Source organism: Ascaphus truei, chromosome 6 (genome assembly GCF_040206685.1).
Source record: "Ascaphus truei isolate aAscTru1 chromosome 6, aAscTru1.hap1, whole genome shotgun sequence".
Taxonomy (NCBI): domain Eukaryota; kingdom Metazoa; phylum Chordata; class Amphibia; order Anura; family Ascaphidae; genus Ascaphus; species Ascaphus truei.
Window position 1 is genome coordinate 114,132,824 of NC_134488.1, and position 24,838 is coordinate 114,157,661.

General features: G+C 43.9%; 1 protein-coding gene across 10 annotated transcripts in view; it reads left to right on the plus strand.

Annotated features, from left to right (window-relative positions):
- The window catches only part of HSPG2 (heparan sulfate proteoglycan 2), a 191,114-nt gene that overhangs the window by 41,695 nt on the left and 124,581 nt on the right, over positions 1-24,838 (plus strand). For all 10 annotated transcript variants that reach the window (XM_075605833.1, XM_075605836.1, XM_075605834.1 and 7 more), the window contains exons 2-3: positions 15,876-16,011; positions 23,491-23,589. In XM_075605833.1, the coding sequence (XP_075461948.1) occupies positions 15,876-16,011; positions 23,491-23,589 (235 nt within the window). The remainder of the gene's footprint in view (positions 1-15,875; positions 16,012-23,490; positions 23,590-24,838) is intronic.

The following is a 24,838-nucleotide window of genomic DNA, read 5'->3' on the forward strand; positions in this document are numbered from 1 at the left end:
AACCCTATGTGAAATTCGGAGGAACCGCAACCCTATGAGAGTATGTCTGACATCAGATGCATTGTAACTTCTGTATTTGGTACATTTTTCAAAATTACCTGAATATTGCAGGGAACCCTTTAGGGATGACCGGGGAGCCCAGGGGTTCCTAAGAACCCTGGTTGAAAAACACTGCAGTAGGGATAGGATTAAGTGCAGTGCTAATTCCAAACTGAGGATAATATTGCTGTATAGTGCAGTGGCCCTAAAACAGGGGTGGCCAACTCCAGTCCTCAAGGGCCACCAACAGGTCAGGTTTTCAGGATATCCCTGCTTCAGCACAGGTGTCTCAATCAGTGGATCAGTCAAAGACTGCACCACTTGTGCTGAAGCAGGGGTATCCTTAAAAGTGACCTGTTGGTGGCCCTTGAGGACTGAAGTTGGCCACCGCGGCTATAAATTAGTGTTTAACTTTACTGGCACTTATTTCTCTTTTCCCCTTCTCTCTCCTTCTTCCTCTTGGTTCATCTCTTTCATCCCTTCTCCCTCCCTCTTTCACTCATCTTTCATCCCTTCTCCATTCTCTCTTCCTCTTTAGTTCATCCCTTCTCCCTTCTCTCTCCTTATTTCGCTCATCTCTCTCATCCCTCCTTCTCCCTTCTCTCTCCCTCTTTCTTCCATCTCTTTCATTCCCTCCCCCCCTCCTCCCTCCCCTCTCTCCCTCCCCTCTCTCCCTCCCCTCTCTCCCTCCCCTCTCTCCCTCCCCTCTCCGCTCCTGCCTCTGCGTTTCATGAGCGGGCTGCGTCTTCCTCCCGTTTACAATGCACTCCCCATGCCAGCCAGCCTTTGTGTTTCAGGTTAGGGCAGTTCCCTCTCCGCTCGTAATTTTTTCACCAGCCGCAGGGCACGATTTCCAAGCCAGCTGTAAAAAGTTGAGGTAATTTCTAGACAGTCTCATTACACACGCCTGAGGTGCCATTTCTTCTAATGTAAAAAAACAAACAAAAGCCCTGCTAATTCCTTACTCTGCGCCGGGTTTAAAGCTGGGGATGGATGATATGAGTGTGTAGAGCTTCCAGAGTACACATAATTAGATTGTAAGCTCTTTGGAGCAGGGACTCCTTTTCCTAAATGTTACTTTTATGTCTGAAGAACAGTCCCATGTTCTGTTATTTGTATTATTTGTTATTTATATGATTGTCGTGTGTATTACTAATGTGAAGCGCTATGTACATTAAAGCTGCAGTTCAGTCTTTTTTTTTTTTTTTTTTTAATTTATTTTTTTACTTCAATATTTTCATGTGTGCAATCTCTAATTACCTAAAGAACTGTATAGCTGCAGGTCAATTCGTTCTCCATGTATTGATAGGTCGAAATTTGGTGACATAATTAGTGAAGGGATCTGTTTATATTCTGCTTGTCTGTCAGTGGAAGCTCATGAATATTCATGAGCACTCCTGCCCTGACATGTGCTAGAGGGAGGGCAGGGCTGACAAAGGGGTGTGCCAGGGCTTGTGACAGGACATGAAGGGGCAGTGCCTTAGCAAATGGCTGTTAAAATAGAATACAAGAAAATTGGTCTTTAAAAGTTGTTTTTTTTTAAAACAGAAAATGCTAAAAGTATTTTTTCTTACTACAGAACTGATTTGTTAAAAAAAACACACATGCAGGATATTGACTGAACTGCAGCTTTATAAATAAAGACATACATACATACAGTGCTGTACATAATAGAACACTACAAGAACTATGGTGGGGGTTTTTTTTGTATGAGACACAGGGAGATAATTATCTTGTGTAAGGTCACCACAGGGGTCTTGACCACCTGTTTGTGTCAAGTATCTGATAGTAACCCAACTCCTGAATGATTTGCCATAAAACTTAGGAATTTGAGGGGAAGGGAGACACAGGTTTGCTCTAATTTATCATTTCTGTTGCACATTCACATAGCACACCTCTTGTATGAATTTGCAATATATTTGGATATTAGAGCAGTGTTTTTGCACGGGAAACTATTGGGTTCCGTGAGCATCCCCTAGAGGGTTCCCTGCAATATTCAGGTCATTTGAAAATTGTACCAAATGCAGAAGAATTTACAATGCATCGGATCTCAGACCCGCTATTAGAGAGGGTTGGGGTTCCTTACAATGCATCTGATCTCAGACGCGCTATTAGAGAGGGTTGGGGTTCCTTACAATGCATCTGATCTCAGACGCGCTATAAGAGAGGGTTGGGGTTTCTTACAATGCATCTGATCTAAGATGCGCTATTAGAGAGGGTTGGGGTTCCTTACAATATATCTGATCCCAGATACGCTATTAGAGAGGGTTGGGGTTCCTTACAATGCATCTGATCTCAGACGCGCTATTAGAGCGGGTTGGGATCCTTACAATGCATCTGATCTAAGACGTGCTATTAGAGAGGGTTGGGGTTCCTTACAATGTATCTGATCCCAGGCGTGCTATTAGAGAGGGTTGGGGTTCCTTACAATACATCTGATCTAAGACGTGCTATTAGAGAGGGTTGGGGTTCCTTACAATGTATCTGATCCCAGATACGCTATTAGAGAGGGTTGGGGTTCCTTACAATGCATCTGATCTCAGACACACTATTAGAGAGGATTGGGGTTCCTTACAATGCATCTGATCTCAGACGTGCTATTAGAGAGGGTTGGGGTTCCTTACAATGCATCTGATCTCAGACGTGCTATTAGAGAGGGTTGGGGTTCCTTAAAATGCATCCGATCTCAGACGTGCTATTAGAGAGGGTTGGGGTTCCTTACAATGCATCTGATCTCAGACACGCTATTAGAGAGGGTTGGGGTTCCTCAGAATTTCACAATATAATTATAGGACTCCTTAACAAAAAAAAAGGTTAAAAACGGTAGTAGTGCAATATAGACTGATATATTTATAAGGTGGCAGCTTTTTGCAGTACACACGAGTATGGGGTATTGAGAACAGTGACATACAGTATAATTGGCATAAAAATAGAACTGCAAATTGTCAGCAAGGCATCCGTTAAGCAGATCTCTTTTCACAGGAGCACGGTGATTGCCGGAAGGCACTGCATACTGTACGTTTATCCCATCTGCAGAGGAATGAAGAGGAGGTAGACAAGAAAACGTTTATTGGCAGGAGAGAGGTTAAATTTCATCTCGCATAACACCTCTTCTTCATGTAGGAAAGGCGCTAAATAAAAATAGGCGGCATTGTAATAAGTTTCCGTTTCCGCAGGAATTCCCCCAGGCTGGGTGCGTGGAGCCGTCCCAGAATCCCTTGCTGTCTGATACTAGACCTGTTTGTGACCCTGTATGTCTGTTCCTACAGTATGTGTGTTTTCCGGTTGTCTGAAGAGGTGGAAATGGAGGGGTGGAGGGGAAATGACTTCTGTATCCTTCCTGGACTGGAGTGAAGGCCTTTTATTTAACCCTATTTGCTGGCAAATTGGAGTTAAACGCATGGCATTGCAGAGCAATTAATTATAGCTATACTAGTTGAGAAACCTAAGTCATTTGTAGCTTGGGTTTAAAATGCTTCTCCTGTTATCTGCATTCAACCTTACCCTTTTTTACCTGCATATATGAGCATTTATGTTACATTTTATTGGTAAATGCATTAAAACTCTGCAGCATCTTCTCACTAAAAATAGCAAATAAAACACCACTTGTACTGTGTACCATTCACATGTCTCAGAGAAGTCTACAACCCTGCCTTTCCCCATTATCTTTTAGCAGCCAGGGATTCTGGGTAATGACATGCAAATGAGCACCTTTTGCATCATGTCCATTTTAACATGGACCCCTTATAAGCTTATGCCTGCCGTATTCCACAGCTTTTCAGCACAGCCTGGGTTATAGAAGTGCAGAGCCCTAACCCTACTCACTAAAAATACAAATTGTGCTGTGCGTATTTTTATGATCTCCAATGACTAACCCAGTAGTACAGGCCAAATCATTGCATCTTTGGAAGCATTGCAGCATTGTAGGCATAGTTCCTTGACTAGATTTGAACAAAACATGGCATTTTTCTTTTTAGTCCCATTGTAATTTATGGAGTTTGGTTTTTGGGGCATAAATTTAAGAGTCTATTAAACATCTAGAACTATAAAAACAAAGAAACAATAAGGTGTAACATGCGGGGGAGAGTACAATAATGTTTTTAAGTGGGACTTGAAGTTCGGGTCTTTATATGAAAAAAAAACACTGGCATATGGAGTGTATAGGCTAGACTGGAATAGCCCTGATTATAGTTATTCCAGAGCTCTGTCTAAATACAGCATTTGGCAAGTCACAGACGTGATGAGAGAGGACGGGTAGTTAGCAGTGCGTGAATATGTTCTGCACAAAGATACAATGTTAGCAGGTGAGTTTGTGCTGTGTACAGGAATTGAGTGGAAGGAAGTTTGCTTTAAGATTGCCCCCTTAAGACTGTTCTGATTGGAACGGTTGTGAGTGCAAAGCATATTATAAGTGGGTGGTGTTTATTCGCGCCACTGTTCTTTGTGTCTAGCTCACAATGGCTAGACATGGTGATGCTCATCTGTGCATTCCATGTTGTTCATTGGCTTGTAACTCCGATCTCAGCGAAGCTCTGATTTGTGTCTGGCAATTTTCTGAAGCTTCCCATATCTCTCTTTATGTATACTGTAGCAACTAAAGATAAAACATATATCTGATATCTTATGTTGTGGCTTCCTTTGGATTAAATCTGTTATATGACACATGAAATAATAAAGAAATATAAAACCATTTGGAGCTGTCCGCAGGCAGCTGATTTTCATCCTTCGAGGCTGAATCTCTGACTTACTCGTTCTGCAGATGGTTTCACATTTCAATCCAGAAAATGCCGTCTTATGCCCAGGAAAGACAGTGAGCATACACATTGCAATGCAGTATATTATTCATTTTTCCGTAGGCTTCTTATTGATTTATTTAGATTTTTTTTCTAATCCGCTACTCACCAAGAAACACAGTACTAGAGCGTGTGTAGATACTTAATCAGCGTCCATACTTGGCATGACCGCCGGGTCACGTGAGCGGTTGAGCCAATGAGGGCGAACCAGCTCCGTGACGTCCCTGTCGCGTCTCCCCCTAGGCCACAGATCGCCCCTGTGGCAGGCGCGACGCCACGCACTCCGTCGTGCGCGCCTAGTATAGCCTTAGTGAGAACACCCATCCCAGACCTACAACGGGGACGTCTTGGCACTTGCCTTTCGCACCTAACATACAGATGTAAGCAGACTCCATTGTTCTCTTCTGGTGGGATATGTAGTGATTCTCTCTACGTCAAGGCTGCCATTGAGTCAGATGGAAGCTCTGGGTTTCTCTGGCATATCTTGTGTTATTTGGCAGAGCAATGATGTCCGTCCGCCACCTCTGTAGAAAATATATAAACAGGTCGGAGACAGAGGTGAGGAGGTTAGTGGGGCAGAAGGGAGAGAAACTACATCCGAGAGCGAGTGGCAGCCGGGGAATTTGCAGTGGTATAAAGAGATAGAAGAACGGCCAGAGTCTTGTAGAGTTTTAAAGAAGAAGAGGGGGGATAAAGAATTTTAATGTGGCACCGCACAAAATAAACATAGCAGCCGTGGGAAGGGTCTGTGTGTTATGGCTACTTCAAGGTGTTGTTATTTATATAGAAAGATGGCTGGACGCGTGGCAAAGTTTTGGAGTGCTCAGTACCAGTATATGCCGCAGCATAAATGTTTCTGGACATGGCGACGTTCCCTCCCTGCATGTGAAATGCTATCCTTTGGGAAATACAGGTTCTTTTCAGCCAGTCACTGGATCTTGATGCAATTATAAAAAAAAACTCACTTTGCAACAGATATGATACAAAATGCGGAGGCGTGGTCGTGACGTCACGTGAGCGGTTCGCCCTCATTGGCTGACCCGCGCACGTGACGCGGTCGTCTTGCGACAAACACAAAATTGTTTGTCTGCTCGGGAATCACGCTCTATGGCTTGCCTCATAGAGGTACGAGTGTTCGTGCCGTGGCGAGTGTATGTGACGTTTTTATTACAGATCTCCTGTCACATCTCTCACAGCATTCCTTATGGAACTTTATAAAAAATATATATGTTTTTATTTTTATTTTGAAATATATGCAGCCTTTGATGACCTTTATTGAAAACTAATTACCTATACTGCCGATCGATCCGCTCTCCTGTGATCGATCGGCAATAATCCAGCTTCCCAGGGTTCACCTAATAGCTAGCTGCCTTTCAGTTTCAATCAATCCTTCAGCCAGTGTAACTCAGCAGCTACAATGTAACCTTATATTACTAAAGTAACATTATCTATTGTTACAGCTTGCAGCTCAGCCACAGTCTCCTGCTAGGAACACTGCAAAGCTTTTCCTGTTTGTGATAATTTGTTGCCAAAACTCTTGCACTGCGGGGTAGTGGTGCTAAAACCTGCTATAGCAACCAACGGATGCTCAGTATATTAAAACTCCTTAAAATGACATTAATAGTTGAATAAATAAAAAAATTAAAAATGCAGTATGTTTTATCTAACACTACAGAACTGATTTATTAAATAAACACATGTTGGTTATTGAATGGCGTGCTGCTTTAAGTGTGAAGTGGAGACAGGGAAGGAAAGACTACAGTATCTCGTTTTCCAGTCTCTCGCTCTCCTCTGGATGGAAAGTTAACTTGTTATTTTCCCAAAGAATCACACTGAGCTTTGTCTGGTTTTAACACGGAAGCATCTCCAAGAGACCTACAGAGTATCCTGCATATAGGTCACTGCAGAGCATTACTTTTTAGGTTTCTTGCCGAATCCATTGCAGATTATTGACAGATGATCAAACGACCGAATTCTCAGTCTGCACACCATTCATTTTTAATACATTTGTTTCTAGAGACCTGCAGAGCGTTGCTCCTTCATTCATCCATTAGTACAGACCTTGCCAGATCATTGCTTAACCTACCCATCCTACATTCATACAGTTACCTGCAGGGTCTCTTTAGTGTGATTTATACACAGTGGTGAAAAATGGCCCTTTAACCCCTTCGTTGGCCCCTCCGGCAGGAAAGGTGTTAATGAAATGCTGCATATCGGGAGGTTTGAGCAGCACCGCTCAGTGACGCACTCACAGAAAGAGAGAGTCCGCGCGATCTGCAGATTATCGCTCCCAAACCTATTCATTAACTTGGTGAAGGTGAGGTTTGATTTTCCATGAGAAGGGCGACTGCATCATCCCAGAAATATGCAAGACGAGTGGGGGAACCCGTTCGTTCAGCCGATGGTACGTGCCGAGATCAGAGCACAGCTGGGGAAAGGAGAATTTCATGTGGACATAATGTTTACTCTTAACCAATACTAGATATTAAAAAAACAAAAAAAAACAGGTACTGTTGGCTGTATACAAGAGGTTTAATTGTCTCTGTGGTTTGATGTTTAGTCTATGGCAGGGGTGGCCAACTCAGTCCTCCAGGGCCACCAACAGGTCAGGTTTTAAGGATATCCCTGCTTCAGAACAGATGGCTCAATTAGTCCCTGCTTCAGCACAGGTGGCTCAATCAGTGGCTGTTTTTGACTGAGCCACTGATTGAGCCACCTGTGCTGAAGCAGGGTTATCCTGAAAACCTGACCTGTTGGTGGCTATTGCGTACTGCAGTTGGCCACTCCTGGTCTATGGGAACTATACTTACTAGGATGGGATGAACTGACTAGGCTATGTAAGGATTATTACGTCTCTTACTGTATGCCTGTGTCACTCAGCAATGTGTATAGGGATGGGGAGGGGGGAGCGGGGGAGAAATGGTGTCTGTGTTACTAATTATACTTATTTTCAGCACATCTAACATGCGCAGGTCGTATAAAATGCATTTCTCGGTGACGTTTTTAGTCTGTGAGAAGTTCCGTTGGTTGGATACAGCACAAATATACAGTTACATTTCAGCATACACCATTCTGTCTGTCTGCCAGGGATTTGCTATTGTCACCCTTCCCTATGTTTTAAATCTGATTAAAATACTTTTGCTGTTACAATGTTCCCTCCAGTGCTAATGACACTGATGAAGCCCCTCTGGGGGGTGGAACGGTTTGGCGGGCCACATTCTCAGTGCCTTATTGATGACGTAATTACAAGACGTTAAGCATCTTTATGTTGACGTTTGCAAAGTGTCTTTGTATTTTTGGAAACTGTCACGCCGTTCATTAAATGTAAATGAGCGCTGCTTTAATATATATGTATAAAAACCTGAACATAATAACCTATTCACTATAGGAAGTGCATGGCAATCTATTAACCCTTAAAATGCTGTCAAGGTGTGCAAGCCATTGCAGGCAATAAGGTGTTCAGTATCTCTAAGGATGACAATGCTATTTGCTATCATTGGTTAAATTGATTTAACCCTTTCACTACCAGATGGCTAACGTAAACTTTTTTTTTAACACTTTTGTTGCCAGATAGGCCCCAGCAATGTGGTACTAAAAAGGTTAATAAATACAATATTTATCCATATCACAGATAGGAACAAAATTCCATGGAATAATATCTGTGACTGTTGGAAACCCACATTTGCTTATTTACTGTATTTATTTTCTTTTGACTATTTTTGTTCATTGATGATTTGACACATTTAAGTTGTGGGAGGGAGGATTACAGAAAGCAAAAAAGGGATACAGTAGGGCCATGCTTTACGGCGCTCCGCTTTACGGCGCTCTGCTTTACGGCGTTCCGCTCATACGGCGTTTCCCAATGCATACCCATATTCATTAGGTTCTGCGCTTGTTCCGTTTTTCCTGCATGACGTGCACAGCAGCAAAGTATCCGGCTGTCACTAAACAACAGTTTTAGCGCGTGCGCAACTCCTTGTCAGGTGCAATTTGTCAGCGAAACAGTCGGTTTACAGCTCTGCATCTCTGTTTCCAAAGATACAATACAGTACAATAGGGCCCCGCTTTACTGCGATTTCCGCTTTACAGCGGCGGCCTGGAACGGACCCCGCCGTATGAGTGGGGCCGTACTGTACATCAGAACGGAAAGGGGAAGGGATGGGGGGTTAGTGGTACAGATGATTCGCATATTTTCCTTAATTTGTTAAACAGGGTTGGTGGTCTTACAGTACGACTGCATCGTGAGAGGCGCACTTCTTAGTTTTCTCTGTCTCGTCCTGGAGGTCGAAACTATTATCTATATCAGGGGTCCCCAAACTACGACCCGGGGCCATATCAGGCCCCCCCACTGGATTCTATCCGGCCCCAGCAACTAGAAATATATATATTTTTGCTCATTATATATCATTTCCCAGTGTAAGCATGGCATCCTTTCTTTGTAAAATTGTCACACTTATCTTTTGTTATGAATCATTTCATGCTGATTACTCCAAAAAGATCCAAATAAAACTTATTCATTCATTTATAAAATCTAAAAATTATAAAAAGATATATTTTTTATTTTGGCCTGTGAAAATGTGTAGAACATACGATGTGTCCCTCAACCTGAAAAGTTTGGAAACCACTGATCTATATGGTCATTGAGTTTATAGTTGAGGTTGACTCTGGACAACCTGGTTCCCATGTTTTTGTAACTTTGAACAATGAAGAAACTCTGTCAATTTCCCCATTGGCATAATTTTCCACAATTTGTTGATCGTCGGGGAGACCCAAGGAGCCGGTTGCTTACAGTTAGCCGCTATCATACACCTAGTGGCTGAAAATAGGTGTGGTACCAGTTCTTCTTCTGTCCCAGAAATGTCTGGGATTGGTCTATTCAAGAGTTCCGCCCATGGGTCAGGGGTCTCGGGTCAGCCTCAGCCCCAGAGTTCTATGAATGATGATGTCAACTTGGTCCATAATTCTCTGATCTCTCTACATTTCCACCAAACATGTAGCATACTGCCTATCTGACCACAATTCCTGAAACGAGAGGGGTGAGGAGGTCGTCGGGATCATTCGGTTTAGCTTTTGGGAGGTGAAGTACCATTGAAAGAGGAGTTTTTTTTATAACGGTTCTCTTTGGGTGTATTTATTGATTCACATATTTCTTCCCATTCATCCAAGTCTTGCGACTCTCCCAGCTCCTCCTCCCACTTCCTCATCATTTGCTTCGTTTTTATATGACTAGAATTACCACACTGTTCTTTGGCATTTTATAACATGCAGTAAATATTGTTTATCTGCATGCCATATAACACTACAAAATAACCACGGAAGCCACAGTATTAACATTGTGTCCATGAAGACACAGTAATCCTACTTCTCAGATATTGTAACAAATGTAGTTGGAATTAAAGTAACCACTGTCAACCCGTCCAAGAGGCAAGATTTAACTGTCCCGACAGAGATGTTTTTCTGTATAAATTTCTAATCGGCACAAAGGTGTATTTGCCAAACTAAGCAGTGATTTGGTGTATCGGAGTCTTTTTTTGGTTAAGGAACCCTATAATTATAATGTGAAATTCTGCGGTAGCCCCAACCCTCTCTAATAGCGCGTCTCAGATCCGATGCATTGTAAATTATTCTGTATTTGGTACAATTTTCACATGACCTGAAAATTGCAGGGAACCCTTTAGGGATGTCCGCGGAACCCAAGGTTTCCAAGGAACCCCTGTTGAAAAACATTGTCCTAATCCCTTCTCTGCCAGATAGTCCTACTCTGCTCTGAAGAACCTCCCCTGCAAGATTCTCCTGAATTACCCTTACATGTTGAGCACTCTGACTAGCTTTGTTAGTGAGAAAAGAACTGTAATTTCATGTTGCTAGTGGGGGAGTTTTTGGCAGATTCTGATGGTTTCCATCCCTATGGGGCCAGCTGCATTCGTTACCCACGGGTAGGTTCCCATGAAGAGGCAGCTGTGGGGGAAGATCTTCTTTGCTGCGGCATTGTGTGTGAAAGTAGTGGAAATATGCATCTAATGCAGTGGTGGTTAATCCTCTCCTTGGGGAACCCCAGCAGGCAATATTTTGGAAATAACCAAGATATACTAATTGCATATCATCGAGGTAATTTTTCCTGATTGGTTATTACTAAAATCAAGTGTTCCCTGAGGAGAGGTTTTAAAACCACCGGACTAAGCTATGTATAGTAGAGGTCAAAAACACTGACTTATATGTGATGGTTTAACAGGCAAATGCTACAATACACACTGTACAGGAGAGGGTCTCACAGCTGTTCCTTGGAGGTCCCACAGTACCCTAGGTTTCAAGATTAACCAATTCATTTGACAAAGACGTGGCTGTATTTCTCATATGACTTGTGGTAGTAGTTAGTTTTGCCAATAATGGGTTCAGGCTTCGGGGTGCTAATTGGGACCCCCCTGCATTACGGACTGTGAGATTTTGGAAATCTCTATTGGGATATAAAAAATCAATAGATTTCCTGTATAGTTCTATGTACAGCGCTGGGCGCCACACGCTATATTGCAATGGTAAATCGCCATGGAAAAGTGCTATATGAAATAAAGCTATTATTATTTTTTGATTAACGATGTTAGCATACAGCTATAGGTTTCTACCCCTTCCATCGTGTTGCTCTGTAGTGCTGATATGGAATCTCGCACAGGGTTCTTTTATGAGTTGCGTTCCTATACACCTTCCCCTTGTTTTACGCTGATTATTTACTTGGAATGTTGCCGCATAATCCTGATTTTACCTGCAGGTAATCTGATCCATGTTTAAGCTCTTGGCAGTAGAACTTCCTCTCTCTAATAACTAGATATCTGTGCCAGCCCTGCACTGCACCAAACAGGCCTTCACTTCATTTTGTATTCGACAATTTTGAAGCGCCTGCTCACTTACCTGGGATACAGCACTGTGTGCTCATTTGCATGTTATTTCCCAGAATCCCTGGCTGCAATGGAAGCACTGTATGCTAGGAGATAACGGTGATAAGCAGGCTCGCAGGCTGAGATGTGATGCTATACGGAGGAAGGTTTTTTACCCACCATAACTTATTTAATGTGTAATGTTCTTCAAATTGTCCCTTTCGTTACCAAGGATACTCTTTGTGGTGGTGGCTGGATGAAATCCCGATAGTGGCTGAAAGTTGGGTGCTAATCAGTATACAGAATGGTCAATGCGCAGATTTAATAAATTACTTATTTTGAGTCTCCAAGAAGAGGGGAATGGACCACCATAAGAGGGCCTCTTAGACTTAGGGTTTGAGACTTCCCAAGTCTATTTCCTACCAGCAAAATAGTCTATTACTGTATTCCTTATGCATAGTATGGTTACGATGACATCTCTACACTAAGAGGTAACTTCATCATGAGAACAGGTGCAGACTACATTTGTATTGCTTGATGATGGCTGCTCTTCTTGTCTATATCTGTTACATTGGCACACTTTTTATTTTAGAATATGTATATAAATTACACACAACACAGAGAAAAAGGTTTGCAGGTGATCTTTTCTTGGCCCTTAATAATATTCTTGATTTGTCTTATCGAACTATACTGATTTAGATTGAACCCTTCTGCACAACACGCTAGAGATCCATAAACCCGAGAGAAGCCAGGTGGTGAAATGTCCATCTGAGTGCTGGACAAGAGCCTTCCCAGTGAGAGAATTCCCACTCATCCTGTTTATTCCTCTGCTCCCTGCTGGGGGAGCACTCAGTGACCGGGTTCAGGGGCTTATTAACCTTTTCACTACCAGGAGAGCCAGGGACACAGTTCGATGTGCTGCTAGCCCCTGCGGTAGCAAAGGAGTTTTAACGCAGCTTCATGTTACAATTGGTAAAAAAATAAGTTCACAGCGGTCGCCGGAAGTCCCTTTGCGCTACAGTTTGCAGTTGCATGAGTAGATAATGTTCGTTGATCTGTTGAAGCTGCAGTTCAGTCAATATCCTGCATGTGTGTTTTTTTTAATAAATCAGTTCTGTAGTAAGAAAAAATACTTTTAGCATTTTCTGTTTTTAAAAAAACAACTTTGAAAGACCAATTTTCTTGTATTCTATTTTAACAGCCATTTGCTAAGGCACTGCCACTTCATGTCCTGTCACAAGCCCTGGCACACCCCTTTGTCAGCCCTGCCCTCCCTCTAGCACATGTCAGGGCAGGAGTGCTCATGAATATTCATGAGCTTCCACTGATGGACTGAAGCAGAATATAAACAGATCCCTTCACTAATTATGTCACCAAATTTCGCCGATCAATACATGGAGAACGAATTGACCTGCAGCTATACAGTTCTTTAGGTAATTAGAGATTGCCCACATGAAACTATTAAAGTAAAAAAATAAATTTAAAAAAAAGACTGAACTGCAGCTTTAATATCATTGAGGTCACAATTTTTTCACCCTCCATCCAGAAAATACTTATCAAGAGCTAGAGATGCAGACTCTTGTAATTTATATATCTGTGTCCATAGGTAAATATATAGTATACATGTAACTGTAGATGTGTACAGAATAGGTACATACTGTAGTGTGTATCTGCGTATGCTATATTTGTATATACAGTAATATGTTAATAATATGTTATGTGTACGTTATTAATAACGTGTTATGTTAATGTATGTGATCCGTGTGCAGTGTTTTGAGTGGTGTTTGCTCTGCATGTATGTTCTGTGCATGTATTATCGTGTGCATGATCTGTGCACAATTTGGGTGCATGGTATGAGTGTGCTGCTTGTACAGCTCATGCATGATCTGTGTGAGCTACATGTGCAAGACCTGTGTGCTGGCATCATGCCATGCTGGCATTTAGTGACTGCACGGAACGCCAACTCCAGTTTCCCCTCAGACCTCTCAGGGCTCCAGTTCCCATTCAGCCCAGCCCGAGCTGATTAAACACCTTTTATGTTACCGGTTAATCCCTTTGTTCCCCGCCTGATCGCCCTGTAATCACAAGCCCCGACCTATTTGCACAGAAAAATGCTGTCCCTACGCATTCCTTCCTTCTCCCGGTCTGATGAACTGAGGAGGAGGGGTATTCAGGGTGAGATAGATGGGGCATGTTCAGTGCCAGTCACAAAAAGATATCACAAGAGAAAAAAAGAAAGGAGAAACTGAGAACACAGCTGTATATCACAGAGCCGTGTTATCCTCCTCTTTCCTGCAGGATTGTAGCTGAGAGGTTTACACGCAGGGGTTAAGTTTTAGTAGTGTAGTGATTGCTAACTTTGGCTGCCTGAGCTCCCTTCACAGCTAGCAATTCAGTGCAGGGAGGTTTAACAGTGCTGAGAGGATGAACTGGTGTTAGAAGGGCAGTCTGGGTACTTAAGCCTGCCGGAGCCACGCTGAGTGCATGGAAGGGAGCCCTTCGTAACCACAGGCCTGGAAGACAGCCAAACTCCAGAAGTCTATATTTTATTGTGGCAGTGTGACACTCCTGAGCTTTGATGATAATGACCCAGATGAGCCACAAAATGGTCATTCAGCCCGTACATTGTTCCCGAAACTATTGGCATTCTAACCAAATGGGTTAAATGTGGAGCATTGACATCATTGTGTTAAGCTCTACTGTGGAAAAGATTAAGGTGACCTTACATAATAGCTCGTTCTTCTCACCACCCACACCTCCCATGTGCTATTCGGATGATCTTATCCCACAGTCATTTTCTTGTAGGCTTCTGCTGGATGAGAAATAGAGTAATGTTATGGAGTTGTAGGTATCCGGATGGAAGTGATGAAGGGCGGGACAATGTGTAAATGGAACCCCTTGGCTGGTAAACCAATGTGTTGTAATCTCCTTGGCCAATCAATGTATTAATCTTTGCACGGAGTGGTGGGTGGAGATCGTTTCATCTCTATGATGGTATCCGTAGTAATGTACTTTGTATGCTGCTGTTATTGTAACTACAATAGACGCCCAAAGAAGCCTTGCTCATATGAGCTTAATCTCTGTTTGGAGTTTGATACGCACTGATACATTGAATTGTCTAAGCCAGGGGTGACCAACTCCAGTCCTCAAGGGCCACCAACAGGTCAGGTTTTGAGAATATCACTGCTTCAGCATAGATGGCACAATCAGTGGCTCAGTGTGCTGAAGCACAGATATCCTTAAAACCTGACCTGTTGGTGGCAGCATCTCAAAAATTCAGAATACATTGTCTTGAAGAATAACAACGTTTATGATGTTGATTGTCGCAGGGTAACATCGTGTGGTGGATGACACCAGTGGTCTAATAATTAGGCTATCCCTCAGGATGTCACCTATGGTTTGTGCATCTTGTTCACCACGTTGTGATGCGATTTAAATAATAGGGACAAACTGCATCAGTGGCTCGTTTATTAAAGAGATTGCAGCAAATACATGTCTGACAAAGCCAGATTACATCAGTTGAGAGACTTACTTACAGCGAGGTTGCAAGCCAAGCTGCCGGGGTAGTGATTGCATTGAAGTGGTTTGCAAACTTGTTAATCAGACAGACCTAAAACACAAAAAAAAACCTTACATAAAGAAGAGCATATAAACCAGAAAAATTTGAAGGAAATAAAAACTTCTAAGTTATAACTAAATTAAGATGATGGATATTGATCAAACGTTTCTTTGCAAAATCACATTTTACAAATTGCTGTGTACAGGTAGTCTGTTTACTGTACATTTGAATTATTTTCTTTTCTCCATTAGTTTCACGCTCCTAGCTTCGGTAGCACAGAACAAAATCATTATGTAGTGTGTATTTTTGGATACCTGTGATTGTCATTTTCACTGTTAGGCTTTTTTCTTAGATGCACAAATCTTGTTAACATGTTTCAGATTCAAATTGTAATGAATGTGTTGTTTTGGTGAGTGCTTTTACAGTTTTGCAAGTCTTCTCAGTGGGATTAAACGGTACTCAGATTGCTATCATGTTCTTCAGTAGATGCACCAGCACTCGCCTAAGACACTTCGCGGAAATTCTTGTCTGACTCCCGTATACGGTGCTGGGGGCTTCTTTATCCTTTGTGTGTTGATGACACTCACTCCGGGTGTTGGTTCTTCTCTCACACAGGTACTGCACAGCTCCAAGGTTTTGGATGAAGTCTATTTTCCAGAGAGCGAGTCTGACACACGGACAGGGAAGCATCAGTGGGGATACGGAGACCTGTCTGATGATGAAGACCTTGTGGCAGATGAAGCCTCAGGAGGTAGGCATGTTTCATGTTGGATGGATAATACAAAGAGACCGAGGATAGAGAGCACAGACAGACACAAGTGATTAACCCATTTGGTGCCAGAGCAATATGTATTGTATTTGTAATGTATACAATATCTATTGTATACTGTATGTGTTCTAGGATCCATTAGCAGTGAGGAGGTTATGATCGCAGGACTTTAAGGGAGGGTTCTTTGCAACTGAAAATATGAACAGTAAACTGCTGTACAACAATAGAGCATAGAATTCCTGGAATGGAGAATATTATCCACCAAATACATACATCTGGCCAGCACAATGGACCACATTGATGTGCATTTCTTATATCATAAAACAAGCTCATTTGAATTGCAAAAAAAACCCCCAGATTAATTACAGTAATTTGCTCAGTGTGGCCTACAATTATCACCGCAAAGGGCCCAATGCTGACTTCTTTGGGGGGTGGATTTTTTGACATCACCTGAACTGGAGTGACCTCACAGACCATCCATTGTGGAATTAATTCTAAGGGGGTGGTTATGTATAAAAGCTACAGATGTAATAATTGTGATAATTATAAAAATCTATCATAGTTGGTGGTGCAATTTATAGGGCTATACAATAGCTATTCAAAAGCAGACAAAGAAGAAAAGGACCCCAAAGAAAAGTTGCACTCTTATTTAATCTTATTTATTTTGTATATGCACTTTTTGATGCAACAAAATAAATAAGATAAATTAAGAGTGTCACTTTTCTTTGGGTCCTTTTCTTCTTTGTATCCTTTTCCCATCCATGGTGCCCTGACCTCCAGGAACCCCTTTCTCCCAAGACCAAAAAATATGGCCTCTGGGGACAGTCTGTCTCCGGTGGGCCAATAGGAAGCTACAATCCACATGTCAGAAAGTGGAATGAGGCGGAGGGACCTGGAAATCGGGGTCCGCGGTACAGCTCCAGGAGATTCTCTATTTCAGTTTCACTGCTGCCTAATATGCTTTGTATTTGTTCATGTCCGGGAAGCTCGGAGTTCCATTCAGATGAGCAGAGCTCAGAGGCATCCCTGGCATAGAAAAGCAGCTTGACACTTTATTGGATGTGCAGAAACTACAAGATGCATCATATCTAGCCAACAAGAAACCAAGTCAAGTCTTCTGTTGCCGTTGAGTTGAACTGTTTTATATAGATGAGGGGCAGAAAGTCCTTTCCCATATAAGGTTCACTTGTTTTACACTTCAAGCGTAAGAAGTCCTTTCAAGTTACATTAATATAAGTGTCCTGTGCTGATGAGGATAACAACATTATAAAGACAAACCACTGTCGCTCACTTATCTTCAGAACTCCTCGTCAATCCATACGGAAAGCAATCACTGAGGTGCCCCAAGAGAGACCATCCTGTACCTCCCACTAATAAAGTACATATCTATAGATACTGGCAACACTTTATGTCCCGAAATACAGGGGGCCACCATGTCTGCGCATGCGCAGGCCGGGGTTGCGCATGCGCAGAATGGGGGTATTTACCGAGGTTGAGCATGCGCAGGACGGCGCATTGCCGGTCTGCGCATGCGCACATAACGAAAATCGCCAGTTCCGCTTTTGCTTTATGGTGGGTCCTCAGAACGGAACCCGCCGTATTAGTGGGGCCCTGCTCTATATTTTTTATGATTAACAATTGGTAGACTAAAGTAGTGTTGGAGACCTGGATTACTGCCCAGTATCTATAATCCTATAGTGGTGGGGGTAACCCAGTTCATTCTCTCATAAAGGTTCAGGTTTCAATGCGAAATGCGTCAACAATGAAACTTTTTGGCATGTAATCTTTTTCTTTATTATCCAATAAATTATTATTATATATATATATTTTATACATGTAACACCCCTATCCCCTCGGGCAGGATATCTTTGGGTAGTTGGTGTTAGTGATGCTCACCTGTTGGTAAACTTGGAGCCTGGGCCTCCGCGTATAGGAAGCTTGGAGTCTAGATGTGGTGCAGCGCCTCCACCTGTAAGGGCCCAGCCAGAGGCAGTGATTCACCCCTCACAGGAACTGGTAAATGAATCACTTCAGGAGTGCCAGGAATGGTAAAGTGGAACCGGTTTATTGGAGTCTTGGTAGAATCAGCAAATAGTCCCGTTACATGCATCATCCTTCAAATGTAATAGCATCCACCCTTACCTGGGCAGATGCACGGTGCAGCAGGGACTGGGCCTGAGGGAATTAACCCCCCAGGAACTGAATGCCTGAGGCAATTTAGCCCCCTCCCCTTCCCATGACAGATAGATAGGCTTTTACGAGACAGGGCCAGAGGGAATTAACCCCACCCTTACCTGTATCAGGCTCCAGCAGGAACTGGATGTCTGAGGCAATTTAACCCTCTCTCCTTCCTGGACAGATAGCCTTAGAAGGACTAACAACCTCAGTCTAGCATATTCTTACCCAGGGGTATCATCCCCAGGACAGGACTTAGGAGGAGTCTGGGCAGAATTAGGACCAGGACTCAGGAGGGTCAGACACAACTGGACTAATTAGCATAGGATAACACTTTTATACCAGGGGAGGGGCTAGCTTCTCTGTCCCAGTAACTGGGCAGGCCCTACTGTAGCCTGTAGGAAGCCCTCACCCTGGCATGTGCCTGATAACTGCAACAATATCACTTTAGGTGGTACTGACTCAAATGCAAGGGCCATGTGCTAGGGGTTTAACTCTAGCACTGCCTGCTATTACCAGGATTTATATGCCAGACCATAGAAATATAACAGGGTGCTACATACATTAAATAATAGGCCTTTTCAGTGCTGGCAATGCACTGTGTATTTTCACCTTTTGGTTGAATTTCTCAGCTAATACGATCTAAATATAAAACGAGCAAGTAGAAAAATATGTGAGTGCGGTAATATATAAATATACAGTATATGGTGGGCAAAAATACAGTCCCCTGAAAATGAGCCTGTGATCATACAGTCTTTGTACGTACATACACCAAGGGTTGTCAAAAGACCACGCCGATGACAGAAGTAAGACGTGAAAATAAAATTAGGACATTTGTTGGAGCAACGTGGAGAAGGGAGGCGGCACCCGCATTGCCGGGAAGATCATAGGTGAGGCCTTCACCCAGCCGCGGATCAACAAGGGCTGAATATGATGATACATACATGTACAGCAAGGAACTTCTATTATTATGCCACCTGGGCTGTATGGGCAGGCATATAGCTGCATGGCAATTGTGATACATTTGCAACAGACAGCTGCACAAACATACCTTTTTCCGATTTCTGTGTTGTGTTAAAAACACACCCATATGATTCTATGTAGGCCATGTTCTTACATGACTTGAAACCGGCAAAAATGCTGCCTACACTTATCAAAGGTCACCCACCTTACAGTGCGTGGCTGATTGGAACACAGATGACATGATGATAAGCATAGAACACGTTTTTTTTTGCATCGAGTTTTAGCAGCTGTATTGGTACAGTACTTGCAAAGTATTGTATGGGCTTGTAACAGGTTATCTTATCTTTAACCCTTCATCTGCAAGAGCCTTTGGCATTGAAGTGATACATTAACCAACATGAGAGTTTGACATGTTAGTTCTTATGATTCATTGCAACGTGAAGCCATTAAAAAAAAGGCATAAGTGCAAAGTGTTATAATATTATTAATGGTACCCACCAGTTCAACTAGTGGCTTTTTATAAAGCTTGTTATGTGCATAACATCATTAGGGGAGCAACGTAGGGAGGAAAGGAAGGCGGTAGTATATAGCATCCCGATCTCTGAAGTGTTGTCATATAAAATGAAAGGTAAGTACAGGCATACCCCGTTTTAAGGACACTCACTTTAAGTATACTCGCAAGTTAGTACATATCGCTCAATAGGCAAACGGCAGCGCGCGCATGCGCCTGTCAGCACGTCCTGAAAAGCAATACTGGCTCCCTACCTGTACCGAAGCTGTGCGTAAGCGGGGAGACTATAGAGCCTGTTACAAATGCCTTATTTACATCAGTTCTGCACGTTTCTGACGATGGCAGTACAGTACATGCATCGATAAGTGGGAAAATGTAGTGCTTCACTTTAAGTACATTTTCACTTTACATACATGCTCCGGCCCCATTGTGTACGTTAATGCGGGGTATGCCTGTGTTACATACATGCTCCGGCCCCATTGTGTACGTTAATGCGGGGTATGCCTGTGTTACATACATGCTCCGGCCCCATTGTGTACGTTAATGCGGGGTATGCCTGTGTTACATACATGCTCCGGCCCCATTGTGTACGTTAATGCGGGGTATGCCTGTGTTACATACATGCTCCGGCCCCATTGTGTACGTTAATGCGGGGTATGCCTGTGTTACATACATGCTCCGGCCCCATTGTGTACGTTAATGCGGGGTATGCCTGTGTTACATACATGCTCCGGTCCCATTGTGTACGTTAATGCGGGGTATGCCTGTGTTACATACATGCTCCGGCCCCATTGTGTACGTTAATGCGGGGTATGCCTGTGTTACATACATGCTCCGGTCCCATTGTGTACGTTAATGCGGGGTATGCCTGTGTTACATACATGCTCCGGCCCCATTGTGTACGTTAATGCGGGGTATGCCTGTGTTACATACATGCTCCGGTCCCATTGTGTACGTTAATGCGGGGTATGCCTGTGTTACATACATGCTCCGGCCCCATTGTGTACGTTAATGCGGGGTATGCCTGTGTTACATACATGCTCCGGCCCCATTGTGTACGTTAATGCGGGGTATGCCTGTGTTACATACATGCTCCGGTCCCATTGTGTACGTTAATGCGGGGTATGCCTGTGTTACATACATGCTCCGGCCCCATTGTGTACGTTAATGCGGGGTATGCCTGTGTTACATACATGCTCCGGTCCCATTGTGTACGTTAATGCGGGGTATGCCTGTGTTACATACATGCTCCGGCCCCATTGTGTACGTTAATGCGGGGTATGTCTGTGTTACATACATGCTCCGGCCCCATTGTGTACGTTAATGCGGGGTATGCCTGTGTTACATACATGCTCCGGCCCCATTGTGTACGTTAATGCGGGGTATGCCTGTGTTACATACATGCTCCGGCCCCATTGTGTACGTTAATGCGGGGTATGCCTGTATTGTTGTTGAAGTGGCACAAATCTCTGTCTTTGCAGTAGCATAGGTTACAACTGTATCACACTGCTCTGCAGTGTCTTGTGAACTCGGACTTAGGCCGAGTCCATACAGCCTTCGCCCGCGCGGAGGCATGTGCGCGTCCGTGACGACACCCGCGTGAAGCGGGTGCGCTTTTCAGACATGCTAGATGCGCCTTCGGGCGGCGTGCGTAGGGGCGTGTCAGTGACGTCACGGAGCTGTTCACCCTCATTGGGCGAACCGCTCACGTGACCTGCCCGTCGCCCCGAGAAATCAGTTTCAATTGATTCCTCGCGCATCGCGTGCCCCCTCCTGCTGCTGTTGCGCGCATGTGCCCTTGCGGTCTATGGGCGCGATCAATGCCTTAAGGCAATGAGATCACGCTGCGCGCGGGCACCTCTGCACGGTCTGCAGCAGCCTGGACTCAGCAGCTCTCGTTGCACTGCCTGCTTCATAGACATGCACAGGAAATATTCCCATTCTCCCGCATACTCTATCCCAGGATTTCGTTCTCCGCCACTATAGTGGGGAGTGCGTCTGTATAGTGACTCAGGTGTGCTAGACTTTGCTCCCAAACTCGGTTATGTGACTTTCCCCTTGTTTGACCTTATTCCCACACACACCTTTATCTGCACAGCTGGTGCTCAATTGGCTTTATTTATTCTACTAAAAGCTGCAGTTCAAGCTGCCGTTTTTAAAAAGTATATATATTTTTTCCCCACTCAATTTGCGCATCAATACAATCTGCACACTGACAAGTGATTAGCTAAGTTGCCGATCGATCCGTTCTCCTGTAATCGATCGCTTGCTCAGGGTTATTTAATTCAGTTCTTGCACAGCATTGTGGGCAATGTAGTCCTAGAATATGATTGACTGTGACTAGAAACAATTGGTGCACTGCTAGAGAGAGGGCGGGGCTCAAGACCCAGAGCCTATCAGAAGGGGAAGGGGCTGTCACTTTGGAAATGCTTCCTACATTAGGCTGCGTCCATAGGACTGCAGCCGCGCGGAGGCTGAGGGAAAGCGAGTGCTTTCCCTGGCCTTGGTCCGCGCGCAGTCTGGGGGCGTGTCAGGGGGGGGGGGCTTGTGACGTCACGGAGCTGGTTCGCCCTCATGGGGCGAACCGCTCACGTGTCCGGCCCTGCAAAAATCTATAATTTGAAAAAGACCTACGCTTCTGCACGCTTGTGGAAGCGTGCGTGAGCTCCTGCTAAAGCCGCTCTCATTGCGGCTGCAGGGGCTCACTGAGAAGCGTCAGCGCGCCTCAGCACGGGTCAGCGCCTAAGCGCATAAACGCTGACCCTGGACGCAGCCTTAGAAACATTCAAAACCATATGTCTGGTTTTGTAAGTACCTACACGTGGTTGATTCTTACCGGTTGGAAGTTGTTCTCTTAATACAACGGGTTGCCATGTTTGTAAACCACGTACGTTATCAATAAAATTTAAGTTGAAAAAAATAAAAAAAAATATCTTTATAACATTTTTTTTTTTTAAATGCTACAAGTATTTTCTCATAGTACAGAACTGATTTATTACAAAAACACACATGTAGGATATTGCTTGAACTGCTGCTTTAATGCAGCATTGTAGGTAAAAAGGCAATGTTTGAAAAAGTAACACCATTCATGGTGCAGTCAGGTATTGAGAATCTTTCCAGGCACTCCCAGCTTCTTATTCTGCAGAACATTGCCATGCTTGAAAGGTTTATTCTGCGCATTGCTTGTCCTGTTGCCCTAACAATATTAACCGACAGGAGGGTCCTTTTCCATGAAAGCTGTAATTGTTAGGGGTTTACTGTTTTAAAATTGTTATACAGATTAATAAAAAAAAGTCACGTGATTTATTACATCAGGCAGGGGGGGGGGGCCCGACTAATATCGCGGATGAAATGAAAAGGGGGACGCGGAGTAAAAAGTTTACTCACCTCTGATGTATTCAACACTGGGGGCATTGCCAGATCCCTTACTGACCCCCATGCAGCCGTTACTTTTCCTTATGTACAAACCTAATGTCTCACCCTATTAACACCCTGCTCTGCCAGTGGGGCATCTCATTTCTGAGTAATACGTTGCACGCAGCTTTGGAAGAGGAGTTAATAGCAATTGGGACCATGCAGGAACATATTTTTGGGTGGGGGTACTGTACATACAAACTCAGTAACACACACACACACATCATGTAACAATGTATGAACACTGGAGACTGCGGCACCCCCTGCACCACTGCTTCCAGCACCCTTAGAACATGTGAGTGTGCGCTCCAGCTGCAGGGGTGTGTGTTGCTATTGTTGGTGTGTGTTTTGTGGATGCCGGCTTGTTAACCCAGCACATGATCTCACTTTGTTCGCAGATGACAACGGCAGCACTGAGATCGGCAGCGGCACGGCTTTGCCGCCTGACAGTATATCAGAGTCAACCCCCTCGATTGCTCCAGCACCCTTTTCCACAGGTAGGGAACTCACATCTTCCAATCTTGGACTCGGACCGTCTGCTGCTTGGGCCCTAACAAGTAGCATTTGTCTCTGTCAATTCCTCTCTCTGAGTTTTATTGTCTAGAGGCAGCACTGGGTAGGCGGCTTCTGCTCACAGTGCTGGAGGGGCTTTCTATGCATTGGGTTTACATTGTATTGCAGGCACCGTAGCAGTGACTAATAAGTGGCATGTATGGGATAGATCAAGGGTGGCCAACTCCAGTCCTCAAGGGCCACCAACAGATCACGTTTTCAGGATATCCTTGCTTCAGCACAGGTGGCTCAATCAGTGGCTCAGTCAAAGACTGAGCCACTGATTGAGCCACCAATTCTGAAGCTGGGATTTCCTGAAAACCTGACCTGTTGGGGGGTCTTCAGGACTGGAGTTGAACACCCCTGGGATAGATGATAGCTCTTCCTCTCCTGTAGAGGATGACAACATATTTTGTGTTAGTCATCTCCTTCATAAGGTGCTGGAATTATAAACGGTGCTGTACAAAGTAGAACAGTACAGGCACTCGGCTTGTGAACTGTTTTCTTGGGGCTTAAAGTCCTTTATTTTTGGGGTGAGTTGTATTCGCAGAGTCTGAGGTTCGGATTAAAACATGACCGGTAGTTTGACACTGCACAAAACTTGCCCACATACCCAGTATGGTCAGCCTTCCTAGACGATGAATTGCCACTATAAACCTTCCGAACCATTGTATAGCTTTAAAGCAAATAGGTTAATTGTAACCTGTTCATCACAACGGAGGCAGTGTAAATACATAATCTTGGGGTCATTGCTCTGCATGATGAGAGAGGTCTGCAGTGCAGGTGCTGTGAATTGTCTTGCAGAATATGGGGGCTGTCTGCACACATTACAAACACTGGCACTCCTTAAACTCGTGGACAGAACAGACTATTTTACCTCTCAGCGCTAATGCAATCAGGATGTTTTGAGCACCTCCTCGTTGTATTACTGACATTTTGCGGCAGAATTTCGTTTTACTTTTTCCATTTTTATAAGTGTCGAAATATCACCTAATTCAGCAGCAGAAATTGGACCATTTCAGAAGTGGTACCTGGCAGAGGAATTTCACCGCCGCAGTGCTGGTAATACAGAGTGTGATATAGCACGTAGAGGGGATGTTATACTACACACTTAGCCAGTGCTCGAGTTTGCTTTATTAAGGGTCAGAGAGGGTGTTGTATAAACAGGAAAGGGCAGGCTGGCAGGCCTCACTC